Source organism: Phalacrocorax aristotelis, chromosome 10 (assembly GCF_949628215.1).
Source record: "Phalacrocorax aristotelis chromosome 10, bGulAri2.1, whole genome shotgun sequence".
Classification (NCBI taxonomy): Eukaryota; Metazoa; Chordata; class Aves; order Suliformes; family Phalacrocoracidae; genus Phalacrocorax; species Phalacrocorax aristotelis.
In genome coordinates, this window is record NC_134285.1 from 19,360,576 (window position 1) to 19,387,281 (window position 26,706).

The 26,706-nt window shown below is 42.4% G+C and overlaps 2 protein-coding genes across 2 annotated transcripts in view; one reads left to right on the forward strand and one right to left on the reverse strand.

Moving 5' to 3' along the window:
- Positions 1-56: 56 nt before the first annotated feature.
- EXD1 (exonuclease 3'-5' domain containing 1) lies at positions 57-23,960 on the reverse strand. The gene is made up of 11 exons (XM_075105591.1): positions 23,763-23,960; positions 23,161-23,229; positions 22,081-22,132; positions 20,377-20,507; positions 19,082-19,146; positions 17,732-17,818; positions 16,510-16,614; positions 16,309-16,384; positions 12,073-12,221; positions 7,995-8,186; positions 57-818 (listed from the first exon to the last, which is right to left on the reverse strand). Exons 1-11 carry the CDS (start codon positions 23,887-23,889, stop codon positions 486-488), a joined length of 1,386 nt encoding a protein of 461 aa, XP_074961692.1. The 5' UTR covers positions 23,890-23,960; the 3' UTR covers positions 57-485.
- A 127-nt stretch (positions 23,961-24,087) lies between these two features.
- Positions 24,088-26,706, forward strand: part of CHP1 (calcineurin like EF-hand protein 1) — a 45,384-nt gene continuing 42,765 nt past the window's right edge. The window contains exon 1 of the mRNA XM_075105582.1: positions 24,088-24,377. Coding sequence (XP_074961683.1) covers positions 24,311-24,377 — 67 coding nt within the window. The 5' untranslated portion in view covers positions 24,088-24,310. The remainder of the gene's footprint in view (positions 24,378-26,706) is intronic.

The following is a 26,706-nucleotide window of genomic DNA, read 5'->3' on the forward strand; positions in this document are numbered from 1 at the left end:
ACTGTTGTATAGCTATGCCAAGAGACTTATCTGTATATAAACCAAACACACATGGGTTGGCTGGAAGGTTTTTTATTTTTCCAAGCAAACCCTTTCTAATCTCAACGAACAGGCATCTTACAAGCTCCCCTGCTTACATATCTGGATTGGATGAGGGATTTACATACCTGCAACAGGTAGCAAAAGAGCCAATACAATATAAGACATTGGTCTGGTAACAACACAAGAGAACCAAAAGGCACGGTTTAAAAATGAAAAATACCTCTTGAAAAAAAATGGATCTCAAAAACAGACCTCAAGAAGAACAGTCAGACACAGAAGGAATTACCTTTGAAAGAGAGACCATCATTATTTCCGTTCAACAATGGTTTTACCTGTCATTGTAAATAAAGGAGCTTCTGTTTGACACTTCTGCGTGGGGAATAGCCCCTTTTTTCATTTGGATGTCTTCAAATAGCCAGTCTAAGCTCATCAAGTCACCAGTATCAGAAATTAGAGTTATACGGCCAGCCTGAGCTCAGTTTAAGGTTCTTCCACTGATTTACCACTTGATTTTGATTTTCAAGCTTTTCTTGACAAAGTACATCCCGACTGCAGAAGGATGTAATTTGAGACACCACTTTATCTGTAGGAAAGCAATCCCTGTCATCTCTGTAGTTCCCATCCTTCTGTGGATCGTTTCTCTCTCTTAATTCCACGGCTGGTCTGGTCAAAAGACCATCATTATCCATTCTGTAGTCTTTTATTGCTTTCTCCCTTCGCAGCTTCTGGATGTGAGCCAGTTGATGCAGCTCCTCTGGCAGCTCCGTGCAAGTGGGCTAGTAAGGAGAAAAGAAAAGAAGCAGAGAAGAAATCAAATCAATACATATGGATACACATGCTCTACTTTCACTAGCACCAGATAAGAGCTCCCTCTGTCATTAGCCGAGGAACAGAACAATCATTGCATTAGATCTGTGGAATGTATCAACTACCTGCTTACACAAAAAATACCTCAGGGGAAAAAAAGTCCCCCCACCTCTTTCTTTTAAAGGCAACCCACAGGGAAAAATATTAGACTTGCATTTATTGTTTAGTCATTATGAAGATCTTCCAGATTTAAGTAATACTTCACATAGGGGGTTTAGATGTGTCCTTAAAAACCTTTTGCACTTTGAAGTTATTGTAAACCCTCAAAAGAGGCATAACCAGTTCATGTTTGCTTGTGGGAACCACTGCAAAGGTAGCCTTCTCAGCTTTTCATCTAAAACCATAGTATTCTATCCTATGGGTAAAAAAAGAAAAAAAGCAGTGAAAACCAGAAAACCCAAAACCCTTATGTGGAAAAGCCAACATAGTTAACAAATCCATGAAGCAGCTGCTTAGGAAGTGTGTGAAAGGAGATACACTCCTTGATTTGGTCCTGAGCAGTGTATGGGACACTGATTAAAATCTTACATTCAAGGATCTGCTCCTTAACAAGGACTGCAATGCTCACCTTCTCTGTAGGAACAGCAACAACAAAAAATCCACAGTTGCATTCAGCTATAGAAAGGGGAGTTACACAAATAAAGAAGCAGTAAGCAGTAGTGAGGAAGTAATAAAAGCAGTAAGAGGCAGCCAAGCAAATTCAATGCTAGCAGATAGCATGGAGACAACTTGAACTACAACACACAAGCAGCACAAACATTACCAAAGAGCAAAAGATCACAGGAAGAGTGAAAGGAAACCAGCAGGACTACAGGTCAGGGGAATGGCGACTACGAAGCAAGCATCCTTCAGGAAGGCAAAGTCACAGCCAAGTGAAGAAAATGGTAAGGGTGAAGTTACAGAAAAAAACAAAGGGCAGGCCAGAATAATTTTATTAATATTTAACAAAAATATAACAGAACTAATACTAAAAAATTTCTTTAAACAAGAGAGGAGCTCAAAATGTCAACTGTGCTGGAGGGCCAAGTGATGATCATAATACAAAAGCAGCAGGTAAAAATCACAACATTTTTTCTCTTCTGCATTAAAAAAAAAAAGTGAAGATTCCCACCCCAAAAACACTCATTATGTACCCAGAATCCATTTCAGGTTGTCTCATAAATACTTAATACCGATACTTGAAATACAAACAGCAAGGTGGATTTCACCCCAAAATCCTGAACAGCAGAAGAGGAAAAAGATGATCTAGTAACTATAGTCTCTTGCTTAAAATCTGCCTTGGCACCCAGGGGTTGGAAGATGATAAATGATTAAAGAAGGTCCCGGGAAAAATACAGGAAGCAACATGCAGGTAAGGCGAATGTCTGTATGAGCACACTGATAGAAACACCAAGAACAGAACGAGTGGATACACAGATGGGATGCACTGGAAAAGAGCTACCATGGTTTTTGTAAAAGGAAGCCATGCCTCACAAAACCTACATCTAGAAGTTTGCACATTTCCAGGGGAAGGCTAAGTAATTCAGACAGGATTACAGAAAAAAGCAGAGCAAGTGCTTACGTGAAAACACCCTACCTTCAGTTCTGTTTAACCAGAAGAATTTACATCCAGCTTCCTAACTGCTACAGCATCCTACAGCAAGGGGTAATCCACGCCCTAAACCACTAAATGCCAAAATTCAGGCTGTATGTTCACAATTATTACTGCATTGTGTGCAGTCCCAACTCACCTGCCCATTAGGAAAACTTCTGGCTCAGGCATGCGATTATATTTAGACAGGGAACAGAGTTTATGCCATCATGTGCCATGAATGTGTTATCTGGTATTATATACTGCACTGTACCTTATCTACTGCAGCTTTATCTTAAGTGCATTGGGAAATCAACTTTGCCGCACAGGGGTCTGCAACTCCCCTATGGTACCAGAGCTTTGCTTGTGAACTATCACTGCTTAAACAAGAAAGCACTGTGCTTCTAGGAGAACATTTGCCTCTTTACACTGATGGGTTGCCAGGCTCAGTTTGCTTCTTTGAATCTAAGTCCTAAACATCAGAATACAGCTGCATTTCTAAGAACCTAACAAGACACAATAGGAATCTGTATGGAGAGTTAGGAATGTAGCACATACAGCTTCTTTGCTAGCTCTTTTCTAGTGACAGAGCTGCAGAGGCACAGAAACCCATTTTACTTGATGTCTGCATCCACAAGAACAACAATCTCTCCTGGTAGACAGTTATGCTGAAAATGGAGGAAACTGCAGAGACCTTCAGGGTGGGAAGTTTCTGTTGAGTTCTCCCCCTCAGCGGTAAGGAAGACTATCAGTTTGAGAAAGATGATGAAGAGGGAGCTGAAGATTTTGACAATGAAGTGCTGGGGATCAGAGGTTACTGTTTTGCATCTGGTCTGTGGGTAAAAATTCAGTTGCTTAGGAGGGAGCGTCCACTGTTCAGAAGACTCAACTACTACTTGCAGGTGATGACACAAGAAACCACAGAAAGTGTCAACATACATTTTCAAAACTGTCAGTATCAGTGAGATGCCTCTTTCTTTCTTCCTTCCTTTCTTCCTTTCTTTTTCCTCCCTGTTCTTTTATCCCAATCTTACATCACCAAGGGTGTTGCATTAACATTTTTGGCTGTTGTGGACCACTGGCAATACTTTACTATTGCCAGCAACTGCTAGGATGCATAACACCCATCTTTTCTGCAACACTTTCCTGAAGGAAGCTCTGATCTATGGAGTTGCATCCTGCCACCTCAACAGCAACTCTCCCACCTGGCATCCCAGCTCATGGGCCAGCTCCTCGGTACATCTTCTGTTACTGCTGGAAAGCCTATCAAACAACAAAAGAAAGTGTTTGGTTGTCCAGAAGTAAGGTGGAAGTCTTGCTGGAAGGGCTGCCCACTAGCTTATCATAAGGACTCTGTTTCTTTGCCATTTCCAGGAAAACATCTGAAAGATCATGGGGAAGACAAGATGGCTGAAACCTCAGGTGAAACCAGGACCACCACTAGTGACTCCTGTAATGAAAATTATGACACCCAACTCAAAGAGACTCAAACATGCTACTTGCACAAAACACATAACTGCTGCTCTTACTTCTTTCACAGCAATAAACTGCCATTAGTCTCCATTTCTACCAGATTATCCATGGCCTCTGACAACCTAGGACTTTGTTCCATTCAAATTATCTATGAAAACTTAAATAAAGGGAAAGTACAAACTTCTGTCAAAATAAGCTGGAACAAAACAAAACCCCCACCAGTCATGTTCAAGAAACAAGGCAAAATCAGACACAGATACATGCAATTATGTGTAAGTCTGAAATTGAGCGCTCCTGCATGTGTTGAAGGTCACAAATATGATCTGACCCTAGTAGGAGCTGTGCATTTAGCCAGAAAGTGATTCTTGTGTTCCGCCACTAATGGGGGCCTGTTAGCACATACAGATACTGGAAGTGGAAAACTGACTGCGGAGGCTGGGCACACGCAGCCCAGTGAACAGTAGCGACAATTACATTCATCAGTGTTATTCACACTTGTCCTTCCTCAACTCTCAGTGGATGCAGAGATCTGTAAGGGCAAGTGAACAGGCTTGGCTTTTACTTCATGATTATGCACATTCACTTTTCCTTGCTGCTATTTCCAAGAGGAGAAAACACAAGAGTCTGGTCCAGATCTGCTCCCAGGGGCTGAACCCCCTGATTCAACAGGAGAAGGAGAGAGTAGGTAACAGCCCCAGTAGTCATTATTCAACATTATTGGTCATTACTCAGCATTACTCAATTCACAGGCAACCTCAGACTGGGAAGCATCGTTTTCACCAAGTATATCCTGATACTGTTATTGCACACAAAAGCCGTTGGGATTATGAATTTGTGGGTGTGGCAGTGACCCAGGAAAAGTTAGGAGGATGTTGCCATGCTAGTCCAAGATGACATTCAATGTTGTAAACCTGATCCAGGAGACAAGATTCGATACATGACAGCTGGAGATGGGGAGGAATGTGGCTACGTACTCCATCCAGCTCTGGGACTTAATTTTTAATGAAGTCTCATGATTGAAACCGCACCTGCATCTGTATCTGTGTACTTGTTTTGCAAGTATAATTTCCACGGCAGTGTCATAAGTTTGGGGGAATGGGAGAAGTAAAAAAAGGATTCTTCTCTGTGACATTATGTCACTCAATAAGATCAGAGGAAACAAGAGCAGGCCAGGGAAGCGTGGCTCTGTTCATTGCTCTAGTCAGGCATGACGTACTCAAACACCTTCGTAGCCCAGAGGCACAACAGAGAGCACATCTACATAACTAACTTTGCTTTTGTCAAAAGGCTGAAGACCTGGTGGTTCTGTGTAGAGAGCACAATCCAAGAACTAAAACAGAACAAGAAGGGCCCAGAAGAGGATTTCTTACCCAGAGTAATGGAAATCAGTTAGTTTCCAGATCTGGCCGTCCTCTCCAAGCGCCTGTAAATCAGAGAGGCCATGGTAACTCGCAGACTCTCTTGCCTAGTGGCTTTCACTCCCACAACTTTCAAGTAAAGGCTTGATGTACCACAGATGGCTCCTGTTCACTCAGAAATTATGTCCACCTTCCGATTTAGAAGCTGAACTACTGCAAGATATCTTTATGGCCCTGGAGCATTTGTCGTCTTTGGCTTTGCTGCAGTCTGCTTCAGCAACAGAGGCCTCTCTTCCAGTTCTCCAGTGTGGCCACAGCATAGTAGATAATGTATTTCACATTTCCAAAAATGTTTTCCTGGCACAGTATTTACTTCAGAATCTAAGAGGATCCATTACTTCTGATGAAGTAGTGTTGGAACTGCACCAGATCATGTCTGGACAACAGTCATCAAGTGTAAGGACTCTAGTACGGCTGCTGTTGGAGACTGGCTCTGAGATGAAGTCAAGTTCATTGTACCAGAGTGCTCTTCACCAAGGGTCCAAGGTGGAGTGTAAGTGTAAATTGTAACCATCAGGGTGAAAAGCAGAACAGTCCAATAAAAGCATTTTCCAGATAACTTTCAGCTGTAGCTCCACAAAGAAGGCATGACACAGACCTTACTGACAGATAAACTTTACTTCTAAATATCCATGAGAAAGCACTAGAATAAATAAGGGAAGGGAGGGTAAATATCTTGACTATTACTTCATTTTGATAATCAGATCTGAATAAAGGCTTTTTGATTCAGTGAATTAGTACAGAGTTAGCCAGAAAACCTAGAAGTTGCACAAAAAAAGCTTTCCCCCCTCCCCTTAAAACAGATTTAGCTGACTCATTAACTTGCAAAGGATTCCCTTAAAGTTAACTTTATTTACTTAGTGAAGAAACTGAAGTAAGAGACCAGACTTAACTAAACCAAACTCCATATTTGGACTTTAAATATGCATTGCAAGCAGTTTTTAAATAATGTAGAAAAAAATTTCATTTGTGTGATCTTCTTGCAAGATATAGAAACCACAGAAAATGATTAACAGTGAAATGATGGTGAAAATTACTACTTTTAGTATCAGTATGACAAGACTTCTAAAGTAACTGCAAGAAGTATGATTATCAGATGATTACCTTCTTTCTGTGCTCGGGATCAGATTAATTCCTTGGCTAATCTTATGGAATAAATGGATTTACAGAAGGATTGCCTTCAGCAACCTGAGTACCACTTTAAAAAAATTTTATAAACAGATAGCTCAGTGCCAACCAGAATTTGTACTCTTCTCACTTCAACAGACACTTCTTTTCCCTTGTGCCGTGCCTACTTTTGCATGCATTTCACATTGGAAATTCAGATATCAAGCTCATTTTTCTCCATGAACTATGAGCAACCTCCTTTTTTTTTTTTGGCAGCTCTCCTCTAAAAAGAATAAGTTTGCATACATGACCTCTTCTCTTCCATCTGTGAAGCAACTATGACCTCTTGTGGTTATCTAAACTAATCTCCTCCTAAATCCTCAGTAATGGGATTTACTGCTCTGAGCCCTTAAGTAATTCCCAAAGGATTTAAGTCTGTGCTTGAGTGCTTTGTTAAACCAGCACAAAGAAAAAAGACAATTTCTTCCATGAAGAAAGACTTGCGTTCTCTTTTCCTAAGACTTATTTCAAGACATTTACAACTGCAAAAATGAGGTGGTAACTGGATTTAATCATGTTAGTTCAGTCCCTTTGTGATGAATGAAGATGTTTGACCATTCGCTTTTCACCCGAATTTAATACCAGCAATACCTTACATACTTATTGCAAGCCCTCCTAAGATTACTTTGTTGAAAAGACAGAAAAAGACCACAGCAATACCACCACTTTTTCGGTTTGCACAGACCTGTTCTTTCCATTAGTACAGGAAATCAAGCTCCTTAACCAAAAATCGCATTTCCCCCCTGCTTTAAAAATCAATGAGCAATTACATAAGTGTCCACCATACAAGAGCCACTCCAAGGTATCTGGACACACAATACTACTGGTAGATGAAAAGTGTTACTTGTTTTTTTATTACTTTTTTTAGATAACACAGGTGAGAATAAATTACAAAGAGAAAAAACCTTAGAGATGCTTTTAGAGAAATAAAAATCTTTGGTCAACAAGAGACAACACTTCTCAGAGACAGCCAGTATATGTGAAACAGCTCAGCAGTAACAATGACAGAATAGGAGAAAACCAGAACAAGATGTGGGGGCTAAATGCTCTTACCAAAACAAAGCAACTCTGGCAGCACCAGGTCCCAACGCTTCACAACTGCCTGTCCCTCTTCACGCCCTCGCACATACAGAGCCCCTGCTGAGCCCAGAGGTTCTCAGGGTCAGCTTAGAGTGAACAGAAGGCACATGTGCCTGTGCCCATGCCTTAATGGCTGCAGCTCACCATCCACAATGCTAACTTGAGGTGGATTTGTGCTAAAGGACTAACATGAAATGCACCTAGGTAGATACAGACACCATTGCTTCTGCTGCTGCACACAGGAAACAAGGTATGTGGCATAAAGAAGGGTGTACAGTTGCAGAAAAGGAGGCTGCTGTAGCTAGGTCCTCCAGAGTTTACCCATCAGAGCCTTAGATCAAATCACTAGCCAGAGAAACAAGCAAAGACATACCTACCTTCATGTTCCCAAGATGATCTCCAGACCCAGTCTGAGAAGCATTTAAATAATCGTGCACCACAGCTGTTAGGTCAGATATCAAATCATCCATTAGAGATGAGTGGAGCAGCAGAAGGCACATAGCCTTCAGAGCAAGTGCTTTAAGGAAAGAAGCTGGAAAGGGTCTTAAGACCCACATGTCAGGATTCTCCTGTGTATCCCAATGCAAATGAAAATGGTTATTTAAGTAGCAAAATTTTTAAAAAGCTTTTCCATAACATTCTTCTGCAGTTTACAACATATCTCCCAATGCTGATCTCTATTTTCAGTGCTACTGAATGCTTGCAGCTTCTAAGGTCATCTGCATACAAGCCTGTGGATGTTAGGGAAGAGGGAATTTGGGAGAAGGGATTGCTTCTTAAAAAAAAAACCAACAACCAAACAAACGCCAAAACAACCCAAAACACAACACACATCTATTACAGCATTTAATACTAGGTTCTCCCTCACCCATCTCTGAGACTAGGTTGGATTCCTAAAAGCCAAGCTGAAAGATCTAAAGGGAAGAAAACCCCCTCTCATCAAGGGAGACAGGGAAGCAGCTGGGGATAGTAACATCTTCAGCCATCAGAACTGGAACCAGAAGAACATGAAAAAGAGCCCCAGTTAAGCAGCATGACCACAATACCCTGAGCAAAACTGTCACTATGGAGTGGCTTACACTGGTATACTTACTACATACATTTTCCACTTTTAGTCATCAGACCAATAGGAGGACTTGGTTTGGTAAACTAAGGAAGGCATGTTGGCATTTGGCTTAGATTTACCATAGAGAATTCTCTAAACTGAAATTCTGAGAGACACTATTAGAATTCCAAAACTTATATAAAATAAGGCTGTGTTCAAATTAGAGGTTTCACTAGCAGCTCTTATAAATAGTTAAACTAAATAGTAGCTGTTATAGCAATATCAAATAACATTTAATCCAGGCTTTCAAGAAAGATTTTGAGTCTGTGAACAGGCAGTGCAAAAACACTCAGACTTAATCAAGAAGTTACAAGACCAGTATGAAGGGAGAAAAAAATGCTCTGGTAGGAAAGAGATTGTTCCTATTCAGTAGAGAAATCTTGCCTATATAGTGAGGTCTCATTAAGTATCTAGCTCCCTTATTTAACAGCTTCTTTGGAAGTCTCCCCCCTCTCCAGAAAAAAACAAGGTCAGATGATTAAAAACCCAGCAAAAAGATGCCACAACTGGCACCAGCATATTTATTTACTGTTTATTTAATTATCTAGTTCTAGATATAGTAGATCTATAGAATTAGATATGCTTATTATCTAATACTAGATATCCTTCTATGATAAGGCCACGCACCTAGTAGATAAAGTTTTTCTGGATTTTAGTAAGGATTTTGATAGTGTCCTTCACAGCATCTTTCTGGACAAGTTGTCCAGCTGTGGGATGACTGGGTTCACAGTGTGCCGGGTAAAGACCTGGCTGAAGGGCAGAGCTAAAAGGGTTGCAACAATGGTGGCTACATCTGGCTGGCAACCAGTCACCAGCAGTGTTCCTCAGGGTTGGATTCTAGGGCCAGTTCTGTTTGATATATTTATCAACACTCTGGATGCAAGAGTTGAATGTACCATTAGTAAATTTGCTGATGATACCAAACCGGGAGGTGATGTTGACTCTTCAGGGACAAGAGGACTTGCAGAGGGATCTAGATAGATTGGAGCATTGGGCAATGATTAATGGGATGAAATATAAAAGTCAAAATGCCAGATTCTGCACCTAGGATGGAGTAACACTAGGCACAAGTATAAATTGGGAGAGGTGTGTCTGGAGAGCAGCCCTGCAGAAAGGGGTCAGGGGGTGCTGGTCAACAGCAGGCTCAACAGGAGCCAGCGTTGTGCCCTGGCAGCCAAGAGGTCAAACTGCATCCTGGGGGGCATCAAGCACAGCATCACCAGCCAGTCAAGAGAGGTGATTATCCTGCTGTGTTCAGCATTGGTGTGGCCTCACCTGGAGCACTGTGTGCAGTTCTGGGCCCCACAATTTAAGGAGGATGTGAAGGTCCTTGAATGTGTCCGAAGGAAGGCAACAAAGCTGGTGAAAGGGCTGGAAGGACTGTCCTGTGAGAAGCGGCTGGGGACTTTGGGCTTGCCCAAGAAGAAAAGAAGCCTGATGGGCAACCTCATTGCTCTCCACAGCTTCCTGAGGAGGGGACACGGAGAGGGAGGTGCTGTGGTGGTGCAGCCCCCCAAGTACTCTGAGATCCCAGAATAAGCCTTTTGTGTTGTTATCTTGGTCATAATGACTTGACCTGGGCATCAGGCAATCTCTGTCCACGCCTGGGCCATCTGCTCCCTGAATTGTGTACCAGAATTGTGACCAGAGTGTAAAATATTGACCAAAGCCAATCATATCAAGATCCTATAAATAGCGATGCAAGAGGGAGACATTTTGAGCTCTCCGGGGCTGCAGGGGGCTGTGTGACCCAGTATCTCCCCCTGGGCTGGGACGCCTCTCAGGATAGATTTTGTGAGAATTGAAGGATCATCTGTTGATGATTTTGCAAGGACTCAAAGGCCTGACTTCATGAGGTTCACCAGCCATGCATTGATGAATGCCAGTACATAAAAGTGAGTAATTAATGAAACTCATGAAAAGGGAAATTTTCATCACAGGTTAACCTTGGGGGGTATGTGTGGGTGTGTGTACGCGCATGTGTGTGTGTGTGCATGTGCACAACTTGACTATACATATAAATTTATATTATCCCTGTTCACATAAACCATTGACTAAGTCTGAGACTAAGATTGGACCTAGCCACACCTAGACTTCTCTCTGAAAGGAGTTTATTAAGGAAGGGAGTCTATTCTGAACCTCGGGACTCAATGGGAGGGTCATCCTTATCCCCTGCATCCACAACATCTCTGAATCATTCTAACTTGAGTATAACTGAATTTTCCTCTGTGCACTTCTTCCATGTAATAGAGTGAACCTTGCCATTCTTGAATCTTTAACTAGGTTGCTATGTTGATTGTAACAGATTCCATCTAATTGCTGTTTTAAATCGGCTGACGCTGTTAAGAATTACACAACCTAATACTGTGATCTATCTCAAAAAATAGTAATAAATCTTAAATTGCTGACCAAAGCTGTGTAACAAATCATATTCATGACAAATTGGTGTAGTTCGCAGTATCCACAAATCTGTATTTGTGACAAGTGCAGATCTCTTCTCCCCGGTATCCAGCAATAGGATGTGTGGGAATGGTTCAAATATGCGCCAGGGGAGGTTTAGGCTGGACATGAGGAAGCATTTGGTTACTGAGAGGGTGGTCAAACCCTGGAACAGCCTGCTGGGAGAGGTGGTCGATGCCCCAAGCCTGTCAGTGGTTAAGAGGCATTTGGACAATGCCCTTAATGACATGCTTTCACTTGGCCAGCCCTGAAGTGGTCAGGCAGTTGGGCTAGATGATTGTTGTAGGTCCCTTCCAACTGAAATAGTTTATTCTGTTCTATCCTATTTATCAAGCTTATGTTCCTAAAATCGTAGGAGCTCCTGGCCCTTTAAGTCTTCCCTTGCTTGTCCCCATATGAAGATTAACAAAAACAAGGACAACAGAGAATAAGGATTTGGCAAATGCTGCTGAACTGCACAAGAAAAAAAATCGTTACTCTCATTTTTTCACTCTAATAGTGCTGGCAATAAATGTTTCCTCTTTCCCTACTTGACTCAGAGTTCATTTTAACCAACTTGTACTGTTGAAACTAGGTTTCAGAATTAGTCAAATGTGTTAAGATATCTGGAACATTTTTTACCCAAGTTATATATATCATCTATTGTACAAGCTTTGTGGATCTTCAAAACCTCAATTTGAAATGAGCTATTAGGAAATACCAGCATAAGCACGGATGCCAACTAAAGCTTGCATCTGTTTCCCAAGTCAGTGTTACAAAATGTTCTTAATGACAGCAATCTGACCACTGCATAGTGCCATGCTCTTAAAAAAACCTGTCAGAAACATCTCAAGATGGGCAAAGCACAGCTCACAACAAGTCTTCAGAAGGTACCTCTCCAACTCACTCACTGAAGCCATCTGCTGCCTGCACTTCATGATGGCATCCCATTTGGAAGGTATCTTCAAGTGCTGCATCAAACACTCCTGTAACGTGCAGACACGGTGTGGAAGAAAGCCACCTGTTGCCTTTGAGAACTGCAAAGCATCAGCAACCTGTGATGGAAGGGATCAATATGACATGACCAGCGTCCATTAACCCAAGGCAAAGATAACCTAAACCAAAGGTTTGAGAGGGGGGATGCATATTAGAAGTAAAGTACGCTGCAAACAAATTAATCCTCATTTTGACTGCATACAGTTGCAGAGCTAGTAATCTGACTCCTTAAAGCTGTTAAGTTACATAAAAGGGTAAATTAAGTTTTAAGAATTACTTACATAAGTTATGAGTTGTATTGGTCTAAGGCTCCTCCTAGCCCAGTACTCTTGTCTCCAGACAGCAGGTGGTTACGAGGAGTATCAGAAGACAGTGAACATACAGTGATACTTCCCCAGGATACTTATGGGTTTGCCTTTTATCTAAAACCTGAAATAGTGATGCAGTGTAAGGAAAGTGTGATGAAAAATGTCTAAGTTGTCAAAAACCTTTTGCCTAAAACCTGATTTTGCCAGCAAGACTCATTTTTGCTAGCATACAGAACCAGAAGGGGAGCAGACAACAACCTCCAGCAGTGACTGCATGGCATGGTGTTTGCTTGTTTCTCATCCTGGTTTCATCCCTTTTACCCTTTTGCAGTAAGAGCAGGAACAGCCCTAACTCTTGTCCCTAACCAGGGAACACAAGGATGAGTGGGACTATTGCAACAGGTGCAGAGAGAAGACAATGAAAAAGCAAGCCTGGAAGAGAGTCCACTCACTGGGAGAATGGAGAGGGGGAAAAAAAAGCCTGCATCCACACTCAGGATCTGAGACTGAGCTATCTGTCACTAGAACAACCTGCCCTTCAGACTTCCTCTGCTACTCAGAAGCCCAGATTCCCACTCTGGTACCCTGAAAACCCCACCGACCTCTCATAGCCCTTTTCTCCTTACTACTCTCTCCTGAGAAACCTGCAGCCAACACTCCACAAACATCCACAATCTCACCAACAAAACCATGAGCTTAGAGGGCAGCCCAGTTTTACTGCAAGGATTATAGCTGAAGCCACTGTTTGAGCTGTTCTACCACATGCTGCCCAAGTGCTACCTAGACCAGTCCACATAGTGTTTGGCAGCACCAGCTCAGCCCCTGCAGTAGTAACCACAGAATTGTAACTGGCCTTTTCTGGCCTCCTACACCGAAGGTAAATTCCAAGACCAAACCCCCTTTCGTAAGTTATCTATAAAGACTTTTTTTTTTGGGGGGGGGATATCTCTTCCTGTCCAATAATAAAGGCAAACAAGGTGGTATGATTTATTAATGACTGAAGCTGCCTCTAAGGCATCATCTAATAGCTAACTGCTGCCTTCTCTGGGAGAGAAGTCATGTATTTGCTAAGCCTACCAGAAGAAAGTGCTAAGTCAATCCATTTACTGAATTTCCAAGGAATGAGATTGTATGAAGGTATTATGAAGAAAATGCAAAACAGTAGAGCACCACAAGTAGAACAAGCCATCTTGGACTAAGGAAAGAAATGTGAGGCCTCCTGTGCTCTGTGGTAGGACAGAGAATCTAGGACTGCCTATATTTCTCCTAGGCTGACTACAATTGCTGCAGTCCAAAGAAGTCTACAACCACCAGCCAAAAAGTGGCAGGAAACATACCTGGAGAATGGAACAGCAACAATTCAAACTGATGAGTTCACTGAAGAGAAGAAAATGGAGAAGATCCAAGTGAAGCTGACCTTCACTGGATTGTAAGCACAAATCACCAGGTAAAGAGGAAGTTTCCATCACTCATTACTGAATAGCCTTTTGTATTGTACTTCCACTAAACCACTAAAATCTCCTCTGGCTTTTCACTATCGGTGGCCAAACACAGATGAATGAGAACCTCAGGAAAGACCTTCTCAAGCAACCAGTTACTTTCACTCAAAGTCAAAACAAAGATGTTCAAATCTATTGAGATATATTCCATTCATCTAGATGGTTAGAGAGAGAGTTTCTAGTAAAAAATTTCAATGCTTTCCAAACAAGGAGAGAAAAAATTTAAATATTTAAACAAAAATGAAAGGATCTTTGCAATCAATATTCATAAAAAGTCTAACCTGAACAAACAACGTTCTAGAATAAACTTGCCCACAATGAAAACAATGTTTTAGCTTTCACTGAAAATCTTTGTCCAGAGTCACTGCACGCTAATGTCTTGGATTCAAGGGCAAAAAACCTATGACACACTAAAGAGTAGTGGATGTGCATTGACCTGTGGGACCAGACAGCAACAGTAACTTCTTCACTTGCACATTTTCCGATTAAACCTTGCATGGACCTATGTCTTATGGAAAGGCTCAAGCTGTCAAATTTTCTTCATTCTTTCAGCACGCACCTCTAGGAAGAATTGTATTATTCCTTTTGGTAGTACACAGATGTGCAACCAACAACATTTTGCAATAGGCAGGGATTTCAGAGCGTGAGAATGCTGTAGGCTCATGATGCAACATGGAAGTGTCCCAGAAGGCCATGTTAAAGATGTAAACACTGACAACAGCCAGTTGCCTGCTCACTATGCAGCTTTTTAGGCTGCTATAGCCCAACAGGGACAAACGCATGCACACACTGAGGCAGTCAAAGGTGAAATAGTAGTACCAGACTTCCACAAACATTATCATTAAAAATTACTTCAATGGTGACGCTTAAGTACTATAAGAACATCAGTGGGGAAGGCAGTGAATGTCAGAAACCTTTCACTGCCATCCTCTACATGTTAACTGTATTAGGTTACTTATTGCAAGGAAGAGTTGCAGCAAATGGCCAAAACCAGGGATTAATAACACTTTTTTAATTATGCAGGTGGGATCCCATCTAACCTAGAGTTCTTCATTCCATTGCTGTGTTTTTCTAACCAGAGTGTCACTTGTGCACACAGCCTGTTCCAATTTTAACAACACTGAGTAGCTGTCTCTACAAAGCGCTTCACAAAAAGCATCTATGAGAGTTTGATCAGAGGTATCTCCCAGTTATTTGCACCAGTAGTACAGAGTAGAAGACAAGGCAGCTTAATTCCACAATGTCAGGTACACTGCAGGGTAGCCAAACCCAGACTACTTCACTAGATTACTTATATCAGAAGGAGGATTCAGCCCAATGAATCAGAGTAATTGAATCTAAGCCTAGAGATCTATCAGCACAAGAAAAGCATGCATGTCAGCTCATGCCAAGACAACAGAACAATGAGTGCAATTCTGTGTACCTCAGACCCTATGGTGGATAGTTATAGTTATCTGGTTAGTTATTCCCACTGTATCAGCAGGGAGCACTGGTGGGAGTTTTCACTCCTACCTTTTTTCATGCAGTCAGGACTTAACAGTGACTGGTATTTTACATGTAATGGAATAACACAATTTTTAGGGGCAAAAGGCCACACTAAGATCAGAAATGGCCTGAGAGAAATCTCTGCTGTATAAAGCTTACTAGGTAGCCCAGATTAGGGCTTTGAAGATTAACTATAGACAGTCATATCTATGACACGAAAAGTCAGTATATAGGCAAGGACAAGTCATACATTACTATGCATAACATCCACACCCATTGTGAAAGATCATAGCCATTATGTTATTTTCTTCTCTCTCAAAAGGCTCTAATTCTCCTGTTAGTCATGCAATATTAACTACCACAATTACCAGGGCCAGCAAAAACAGATTTTTGTGGTAACCTGGCCTGTCCTCTCACTTCCACCACTGCTTTTATTAGCAGGTGCTTCCCAGTGGTGGATACCTGTAGCCTGAATGTTTCTATGCTTGTGAAAGGGGCAGAAAGAGTAACAAAGAACATAAAGCACAAGTCGACCTGGCTCCTGTTTAAGTCACAGTAGCCTCAGGTTGTGCCAAGTTTGATCAACACCAGTTAATACATCTGAAAAAAGCCACATTAAACTTGCTGCTAATATTAGATATAAACTACATTTTAAAACAGGTCTGCAGAAGACCCTAACACTATCAGCCTTGCCTGCTGGTTCTTTTGAGCTAGAATAAAACCACTACATTTACGTTGGTTCAACAACTGTCACATTCTAGTAATCTTAAACTTTCTCCGAGAGAATGCCCTGAACAAGGCTGAAGTTTCTCTTGTTGAAACTTTTGTTCCCAACCAGAATATTTGAAGGGTATCTGTGTATCAAAAACATTGAAGAGAACGACACCGTACTGGTGAAAGAGGCAGCTTGAGATCCAGCGGCAGTCCTGCATGACCTGAAGCAAGAAAGTGCTGTCAGGCAAACTTGTGTCCAACTGCAACATTTTTGGTACAGCTAGATCATCATATATGTATATGAGCTCTGCCACCACAAATGTCCTCACACACCCTGTTCCCTTACCTTCAAGATATTTTTATCTTCCAGCACCATTTGTAAATAATTTTTGAAAGCCCGAGGTCCCAGAAGGAAGATATCAAATAGAAAAACATGGCTCTTTGTTGCTATCTACAACAAATTCAGTTGCAGAGAAAATGATTGAGGGACAGAAGAACAAAGGATTTGAAAGCAGGAGAGAATGCACTGTTGCCCACAAACTGTGATCTCCTACATACAGGCTTGTGTTGGGGAGAACAGGTTTAGTTTCCTTAATGCTAATCCATAAACAAGTCTTGTTTTCCCCAGATGCTCAGAGACTCTCACAATAATTAGAAAGAACAACCCAGTAGTCTACTGTACACATTAAATACAGCATTTTGAGACATATCAAGAGCAAACTCTACACACAGTAGTTAAAATAAATCCCTGCACCAATTATGGTGGCATTTTAAAAGAACCACTTCCAACAAGCTCTTGTGCCCATGACATTCCTTTCATTGTCAAAGACGACTACCAAGAACATTGTTTTCCATCCTAGCATTTCAAACAGGATATAAAATTCAGGTTTTGCCTATGTTCAAATTCATAATGGTTTAACTAAAGCTGTTATTTAAAAGCAATTTAGCCATACCAAAGCAAGCATTTTGTAGACACTTCTGCATAAATGAGTTCAGTTTGAAGCATGAACTCCCACACAAGTTTTTGCTTTGAATAAACACACTTACTTTTAAACTGATCTATAATGTTAGATTATAAATATGCATATAATATATAAATATGTAGTATAAATATGTTAGATTTTAATCTAACATATTAAGCTATTCTCCTTTTTATCCCTTCCTTTCAGATGTTGATAATATCCCAGCTAATTAAGATACCGTGTCATCTTTAGATGGATTTTACTCCTTCAGTTATATTGGCATTGCAATTAAGTCTTGCAGTTTTTCAATAGGTAACAGCTGTACTAGTGTAATATCTCTACCTGTATACAAGTATATAAAGATGGCAAACCAAATATGCTACATTGTTATATACAAATGTATATATATGTAATTATTATATTGCCTTATAATGGCACAATTCTTTCTGTAACAGGTCTCTTATGAAACACCTGATCTGCTCAAAGAACATCAGATCCCTTACCAAAACAGTTATATGAGTAAGTCTTAAACCCAGGCTAATCCCCAAATGCTTCTCAGTTATGGCTCTGTTTAGTGGCACATTGTGGGAAATATTTGCCTCTTACCTCAAGCCATGAGAGTTTTCCATCGTGACACAAACTAACACCTTCTCCTGCTATACTGACAACACGCTGCTGTTTTAGGTGCAGCACCTAATGTAAAAAAGATAGGGGTAAAACAAATAGTGCCAGAGAATGATAGCCAGAGACACAGATAGTAAATGGTGATTTTTCTGGTCATGATCCATACTTAAAAATGTAACTACAGATCAAAACCACAATGAGTCTCAGATATATAGTAATCCAAGAGAAACAGACACAGTATCAGTCCAGTTACAGGAAGACAGCTGGAAATTCTGCGGCTAGAAACATCAATAATAGATTTAGCAGAGATTATGGATAACTAAGGACTGTAGACTCCCCTGATCTCCTCCCAGTAAATTCTCCTAAGTAGGTTTTAGGAACTTCCTTAAGATCATATAAAGATGTTCCTTTCAGCTAAAAAGGAGAATTTGTTTTCTAAGGTATAAAAAAAAAACCTGTTACTCTCACAGACATGAAAAGTTTTCAGTCAGCTAAGATAAAGCAACCTGTAGTGCGAATGTAACACAAGAGTCGAAGGCATAAATAGAAATAAAAAAGCCAGCTTCTTTTTCAAGCAACAGTTAGATTCCTCTGTAAGCAGGGAAATATCTTACTGCAGGGAAGAGATTTTTCCTCTGTAGGTGTAATAAACTTACCGTAATAAGAGCCCAAATCACAGCTGATGTTACTGCAAGACAAAATGGCATGGAGGACCTATAGTATTGCTGGTCTAGTTCAGGATCTAAAAACGCTATTGAATTTAATAATAAATCCATCGCTGGCTCTGAGTTCTAAAACAAAGCCTTTCTATCAAGTCCACTTATGTTGTTACACATGATTTAAGAAGAAAAGGTTCAAGCACATCTGGAGTTTCAAACACCTACAAAAGCAACACAATCAATTTCCTCTCCAAATGCCAACAAATCCTTATGTTCTCCCCTTCCTAAACAAAATAATTCTTTGCTAAACAGTAATGGTACCGACCCTTCACCTCAGTTACTGGTGATACAGAGTCTGAAAACAGCAACCAGCACACACTGATGCAGATTGACATCCACCCAGTGCAAACTCATGTGCACTGCAATTTTTCCCTGTGCATATGCACACTTCAAATATACTTTGATGCCATGAGAGATACCATTTCTACCTGACTTAAAGAAGCCAGTTACCACCTATTACTCAAATTTCACTACAGGCTGAAACAATAATTTCCAGTATAAGATGTCACGAAGCAGTGCTCACAATCCTGCCACCTAATGGATCTACTGACAATTCAAACTGGAAAGGCTTAGAAGTCATATATGCTGCGTAAGAGCTTTCATTAATACTTACTGCTGGGCCAAATTTCTGCTGGAAACAATCAACAACTGTGTATTCCACATTCTCTTCTTCCTTCTCTAAAAGGAAGGAAAAAAAATCATTAGACGTTCCCTCTACTTGAATAAACTCTGCACAAGGCATGTATTTTAGTTATATAATCACTCTACTTCTCTGGTTTAACTGTTCAGTTTTTCCCTCTCTACTTCCTGAACACACCCAAACAGATTACTGGGCTGTCTGATTCAGACGCGTACAGCCTAGACCATGAGCCAAAATTCTGGTTTTTGACAGAAGAACTGGCTGTTTTTCTGAAAGTGAGTTGCAGTGTTACTCTTTGTTGTTATGATGCATAAAGGAAGCAAAAGAGTTTCAGTTTAAAAAATATATCCATTAAGAAAAGCACCCTAATTCCCAGGGTTGTCCACATAAAAGGTTGTAACAAAGACAAAACTAACAGCCAGCGACACCACAGAACACGAACAACTAAGTGATGAAGGGGGCAAAGAGAATTTAAGCCAGATTTCAGTATTTTTTAACACCTGCTTAAGAATTTATAATGAACAGATAAAGAAGGGTTCTCTTAAGAGATTCTCCCTTCTCTTTAGGTAAGATGCAAATGTTAATAACATGCATTCATGACAACACAAGGACAATCATCTAAACACTAAAATAAGAGTCAGTTGAAAGATCCTAAGAACAAATTTTTAAATGCTCTCCCAGATCACATCAACCCTTGCTCATTTTCTCCCCCACTACCCCGGTAAACGCAGCTAACCTGCACTCTTGTCACAGCTCTACGAGAACAGAATGACCTGATCACATACTCGATCTCTGACTGTATGTGCCTAGACAGCAGGACGCACACAGCCAAAGCAATGCAAGCACATGACAGCCAGCTCAGAACCAAACAGCAATAGTCTTAATGAGCTTGGAGTTATCTGTCATGCCACATACATTTCAGGAACAAGTATAAGATTCAAACAATCACCAGAGAAGAGTGCTCACTGGCTGAAGCACTCTGCTTTCTCCAAAAGATCAGTTGTGCAGCTCAGCCACTTTTACAGTTGATGAGAGCCACAGGATAAACATTCTGGAAAGCAGATAAGTTTCCTTCCGACATTGTGAACGTATCTGCAGGCAAAAAGCATGTCTGCAGATAACGAGCTCTGTACCTATCTTCCTGTGACTATTGCTCTTTCAGAACACATTCTGTTCCAATACAGGCAAACCAAGAGATCACAGCCATTGGGAAGGACATGTTTGACAAAGACAAACTAACTACATCGCCTGACTAATATCCACATTACCTGAGAGGGAGTATTTTAAGACATTTGAGGCTCTGAGCTGGCTTTCTGAGGAAACACAAGGAGAACTCCACGGGCCACAGTCTGCTGGTCCTATGCCTGCTTGTTTGTTCCCTTCAACAGCTGAAGTGCACCTGCACAAGCAAGGCAACCATACATAGTGCAGAAGTCAAAACATTACGCATTCCACCAGCGTGGACATTTCAATAAAAATTTATTTAATCCAGTGCCAACTACCTGCATCCAGACAATGAACTGCTGCATGTGAAGCAACTTCCCAGTCCAATGTGCAGGGTTCTTAAAGAAGATCTTGAAGCTACCCAACAATTACCTTATTTTGCACAAAAAGGCCTTTATTTCAGATAAAATTTCACATTTATTCTGAAAGTAAAAGGTGAAAGCAGAACCTGAACAGTCATTTACTGCAAAGGTCAGCAACAGTTTCAGGGAAAGAATGAAGTTCAAAGTACAAAGAATGAAGTACCTGACCTAAGCCCAAGAACCATGCATTTAAATATCTCTGTGTCTTTACACTGAATCAATAATATTTGATCCATTAGCTAGTTACTCTAATTGGAGAGAAATTTTACAAGCTCACCAATATGTAAAACAGTTACATCCACTGAAACTTTACAGTAACCAAATGGACATTATGAAATCATATAAAATGGTATCATCTCAGGACCAAAAAACCAATGGAGATAGTAAACATAAACCTAAGTGGAAGATGTCACATATAAGATGCTTAATTTCTATGACAGGACAGTCTGAGGTCAAGAATACTTCACTGGTAAATATGACTTATCAGGATAAATTCCCTTATATTGATATAAACCCATCCCATTATGATTACAGAACTCCAGTCATGTACCTCTCTATCTCCATAGAATAAAACATAAAAACCCCTTTCTGATTGGCCTTTAAATGTAGCTGAAGAATATTTATGTGTCACTTGTACAGTTAAAGTTGTATATTTGTATATCTAAAGGATTAACGCAGGAGTATGCTACCAAGGTGAGCATATTCAAGTATGCGTGAACATAGGCTTACTTAACAGGGAGAAAGAAGACAAGACAGCAGCAAGCAAGAAGACTCCTACTTATCATAACTCTATGTGCTTTTAAGTATATTTTAAGGACTGTTCAGTAGATACCACTTCATTCCTACTTCTCTTAAGAGGAAGAATAAACTATTCAAATGTGGTCTTGTGAGAAGACTCAAAGCAACACCATCTAGAAGCATGAGTCTGCAGGAGTTTGAAACATATTTTTACCAGCTTTCCAAGGTCACATTTATATATGTTTTGAGAGCATCTGTATAAACCTAACCTTCCCTGTGCAATTGTCCTGGAACTGTTCACCACAGAAGTAGTGCTCATGGGAAATCCTCCTTGAAACCACAAACTGACACGGAAACAAACCAAGCATATTCTTCTACCTAGGAATGCTACAGGAAAGGAAAGGAAAAAAATCCAAAACCAAAAAAACCCAAAAAAAGAAAAAAGCGAGAGAGAGGAACACGAGCAATAGCTTGAAAGATGCTTTTACACAGTAGAGGTCTTCCTCTCACCACCTTGTTCACCTCTTTAGAGCAGAGAGAATACTGCACAGCTGAGTCTGAACTCAGACTAAATATAAGTGGTGGCTCCCCTAGCAAGCCCATCCCACCCCTTCTCCTACCATGAAAGGAAGGAAACATTCAACATACTCAGAAAATGCTGCTGTTCCCTTCCCTGAATCTGGTTCATCCAGCAATTCCACTGCAATAGAAACAAACAATTTGTACTCTAGTGCTGACAGGCAACTTTTCGACACTTGTTATCTCCCAAAAAAAGGAGAACCATAACCAATACTAACCACCATAGGACGTGGCCATATACGCAAAAAAAATTGAACTCAAAGTATAGTCTAAGTAATTTTAAATTCACTCTCATATATAAATCTATATAAAATAACTTACATCAGTAGCCTAGATAAGGTGTGTTTCAGAACTCTAGCATTTAAACAAGACTCATGGCTTAGCATCCCACCAAAACCAAAGTCCATATTGAACTACAACTAATTATTTTACATACTGTTACATATATAGTAAAGCAAGTACAAGGAAAAAGGCAGAATGGGGTCAGTTAATCACTGCATAAGTCCAATAGCTGCCTTCTAGCTATTTCCTCCTCCACACTTTGCTCCTGGTCCCCAAAGCAAATCAGATGACAATAGAAAAGCACAGGACCTTTATACACTAGAAATGTTTTTCTTAAATGATCCCATATTCTTTTCACTAGTGAATCACAGAAAGAGGCTCAGATAAGCAGACCATTTAATAGAGATGCTTTTGCCTGTGTGAGTAAAAGCAAAACAAGTTAACTAGAACTTTAAGCAATTTAACTTCCCAGCAGAGTCCATTAGTGAAAGTCTTGCACATGTAAGAACATAGACAATCAATGTAACTTGCCTTCCAGGTGGATCACAGGGCATGCTCATCTCAACTCACTACCTTCAGAGTGGTTACTTTCATTAGCGGTCTTACTGGACTTTATCCATTATTTAACTAATAAACTTTAACGCAGTACAGTCACAAGACCTTCACAAAGTGTGAAATTATTATTATTTCACTGATAGGCAACGGGGGAGCAAAAGGTGTGTGATTTATACAACATTCTAATTCCTACTGATTTTAGAAGATGTGCAACTGAAGAATTTAGCAGAGTGACCAAAAAATTGATTTAAAATGCTGAACTAAGAGCAGGCATGATCCCTGTGCACCAGAATGCGGTAAGAAAAGCCTCACCATTGACTATTTCATGGCCAAAAAACATCTTCATTCCTGGAGCGCTTCTGCCAGTTTCCAAGTTCTTCACTGAAATGAGGGAGGGGAAGAAATAGAGACACACATTAAGTTCCACTGTTTGGGGTAAAAGCTTATCATGTGTGGAACAAAGCAAGACCACAGGACTGGGTAGCTATGAAAACAAATTAAAATTAGCTAGGAAAACAAATAAAAATCAACAAATGCGTTATTTTCAGTGACGGCTCTTTCACTCCACGGAATAGGGTTTCCGTAAGACTGTGCACCGGGTAGGACACAATTCAGGGCTGCAGACTCACAGCTGAGAGCGCAAGCAGGTGCTGCTAACCCCCACTCCGTGTTTTACTCATCCCAGTGCCCGTTCGGGCTCCCGGGGAGCACCCAGCGGCGCTACGTGGGGCGCGGCGGCCAGGCCCGCCGCCTGTAACGTGGTACCCACGGTGGAGGCAGGCGCCTCTCCCTCAGGGACCAGGCTCCCAGCGCCTGCACCCCTCCCTCCCGCCTCACAAACGGCCGAGGCGGCTCAGGGCGCTCTGAGGGCCGGCGGGACGCGGCCTTGCCCCGCCGCCGCGGCGAGCCCCAACCTGTCCGCAGGAGAAGGCTCCGGTCAGGGTTCACATCCTGCAGCACCCCCTGGAAAACCCCGCATTTCAAAGTCACTTTAACATTTCTCCCCAGAGGGGGACCAAGGCGCCCGCCACGACGTGCCATGCCGCGGGGCAAGACCGCGGGGCGCCGGACGAGCGGAGCAACACACAGGCCACACCTCGGGGGCGGGGCCATCAGAGCCCACACCCAATCACAGCACCGCCCACCTGCCTCAGTTGGGAACAGCCGCCGGGGACGAGGCGTGCGCAGTGGTTAGGCGCGCTGTGCGCATGCGTACGGGTGGCCGCTGAGGGGCGGGGCGAGGCGGGCGGCGGGGGCGGGCCGGGCCGGGCCGGGGCGTGCCAGGCGCCGAAATAAGAGTCGGTGCGGGCCGATTCTTCCGCCTTAGTGTATCGGGCGGCCACAGTTGGAGCCGTTTCGTCCCGTTCTCTCCTTGGGGGTAGTTGTGGTACCGCCGTTGCTGCGTAACTTCTCCCCGGTGTGGAGTGCGGCCCTTCGGTCCCCTCAGACCTCGGCGGCGGCGATGGGGTCCCGGGCGTCCACGCTGCTGCGAGACGAGGAGATTGAGGAGATCAAGAAGGAGACGGGCTGTGAGTGTGGGGGCGTGGGGTGGGCTGTGAGGGGGGCCGGGCGCCCGAGCGGGGCAGCGTCCCCTCCCTCCCTCCCGCCGGGGAGGCGCCTCGGCCGGCCCCGCCGCCGCCGGTCCCGTCAGGGCTGCTCTCCGGCCCTTGCCCGCTGCGGGGAGGCGAGGGCGGCCGCTGCCTTCCTGGCTGCGGGCCGGGGCCCCGTTGTCCCCAGTGCCTTGGGGCGGGCGTGTCTCGTAGGCCTGCGGGAGCCTGGGAAGGGCCTCTTGGTTCGGCTTCCCGCAACCGTGCCGCTCGCGACGGGCAGGAACCCGCGGGCAACGCGTCTCCGTCGGTACTGTTGGCTAAAAAGGGCAGCGGCATCGTGGCTTCTGGCAAGAATAGTGTGGCCAGCAGGAGCAGGGAGGTGATTGTGCCCCTGTACTCGGCACTGGTGAGGCCGCACCTCGAGTCCTGTGTTCAGCTTTGGGCCCCTCAGTACAAGAAGGACACTGAGTTGCTAGATCGTGTCCGAACAAGGGCAGCGAAGCTGGTGAAGGGTCTGGAGAACAAGTCTGATAAGGAGCAGCTGAGGGAGCTGGGGTTGTTTAGCCTGGAGAAGAGGAGGCTGAGGGGAGACCTTATCGCTCTCTGGAACTTCCTGAAAGGAGGTTGTAGCGAGGTGGGTGTTGGTCTCTCCTCCCAGGTCACTAGTGATAGAATGAGAGGAAATGGCCTCAAGTTGCATCAGGGGAGGTTTAGACTGGATATTAGGGAAAACTTCCTCACCGAAGGAGTGGTCAGGCATTGGAACAGGCTTCCCAAGAGAGGTGGTGGAGTATTTTAAAAACGTGTAGACATGGTACCTGGGGACATGGTTTAGGAGGCGTGTTGGGTTGGTGGTTGGACCTGATGATCTTGGAGTTCTTTTCCAACTGTTATGATTCTGTGATTCTACTCTGCCTGCCTCCTTGCTCGGGGCTGGTGGTGACTGCCCGCTGTAAATACAGCTGCTGGTAGGTGAGGTGGGCTGGCCTGGGTGTAAGAGGTGTCACTGGGAGATTGTGTTTGCTCAGGGCAACTGGGAAGCAAAAGCTGTCATCCAGGCACCTGGGATCTGCAAGTCCCTTGGATCCTCGCTGTTCTAGGGTTGGGGGGAGATATTACTGTGGCTTAAGGAGGCAAAGATAGGCTGTACAACGGCAGCGGGATCAGAGCGGGAAGGGAGAGAAGCAGTGCTCTTGGTATCTGCAGTATTGCCTCTTGTCAGAGAACTCGTTGGATTTTGAAGAGCTGTATGTCTCTGTTTCCAGTGGTGGAGTTTCTCTCTAGCAGCTGTTGTTAGCCCAAAAAAGCTCTCATTGTATAGTAAACTTTTTTCCAGATGTTATTGTTTCATAGGCTATTGCTAAAGTTGCCTTAATGGTATTCAGAATGAATGCTGAGTGGTGCTTAAAACATGAAGGAGGTAATGCCACTTGTGAAAGTTAGGTGTGGTTAACTAAAAAGTGAGAATTCCTGCACTAGGCAACAGCTAGGAGTGCATTATTCAAGTTGGACTGTAGTACATAGCTACTTTACTCTATATAATTCTATCAAGTTGTTCTCCATAAATGCAAAGTACCTGAGAAAAGGTAACACTCAGTGGTGTTAATTTGGCTGATAGAATGGTTGCCTAGCTGAGAATTCTAGCAAATGCTGAATGATTGTAAATAGAGGGTGCCCTCCTAACTGCTTGGAGAGGAGAGATCGTAACATCATAGGTATCCTTTGTGGTTTGCTTCCACGCTTCCCTCCCCTCTGTCAGGAAAACAAGGTCCTGCCAGATCACATTTTTTCCTTCTTATGCTTACTGATCTGTTCTTGCTACATGAAAATACTTTCCTTAGTTTTCTTACCAATAGAAATGGGATGATGTATTTATTTTAGGTGATAGTTTATTTGTGTCAGGAAAACAAGTGGCTACAGAAAAGGAGTGGAAGAAAATTAAGACAGTACTGGCTACCGTAATGGACAGCTGAGTGAGTTAACATAGTTTCCATGATCCTTTTTCCATCTGTCAAGGGAACCTTCTACAGGAAGGCTATAATAAACAAGTAGGAATGTCAAAGACTGCTTATCCAGCAAGAACTTACTGTTTTGGTTTTGTGTTTGAGTTTTGTGGTGTTTTTTTTAATCACAAAGATCATAGAGTAAAGGTATCCACTTTTAAACCAAAGGTAGCTTGGTTTAAAAACCAAACCCCAAATCTGGAATGTTCTTCCAAAAGATTTTACTTTTTCCTTATGTCAATATTTAATTTATTGTCAGTGGTTTTTATCCCTAGAATTGTATTTAAGTGATAGTTAAGTAAATA

Coding starts and splice junctions, on each gene's coding strand:
- EXD1 (XM_075105591.1), bottom strand. CDS start 23,889: ATGGCACGTCGTGGCGGGCGCCTTGGTCCCCCTCTGGGGAGAAATGTT. Junction 16,385..16,509: donor AAGATAAAAATATCTTGAAG/GTAAGGGAACAG, acceptor TTCTTGCTTCAG/GTCATGCAGGACTGCCGCTG. Junction 12,222..16,308: donor TCTCTTCAATGTTTTTGATA/CACAGATACCCT, acceptor GATCCCTTCCAT/CACAGGTTGCTGATGCTTTG.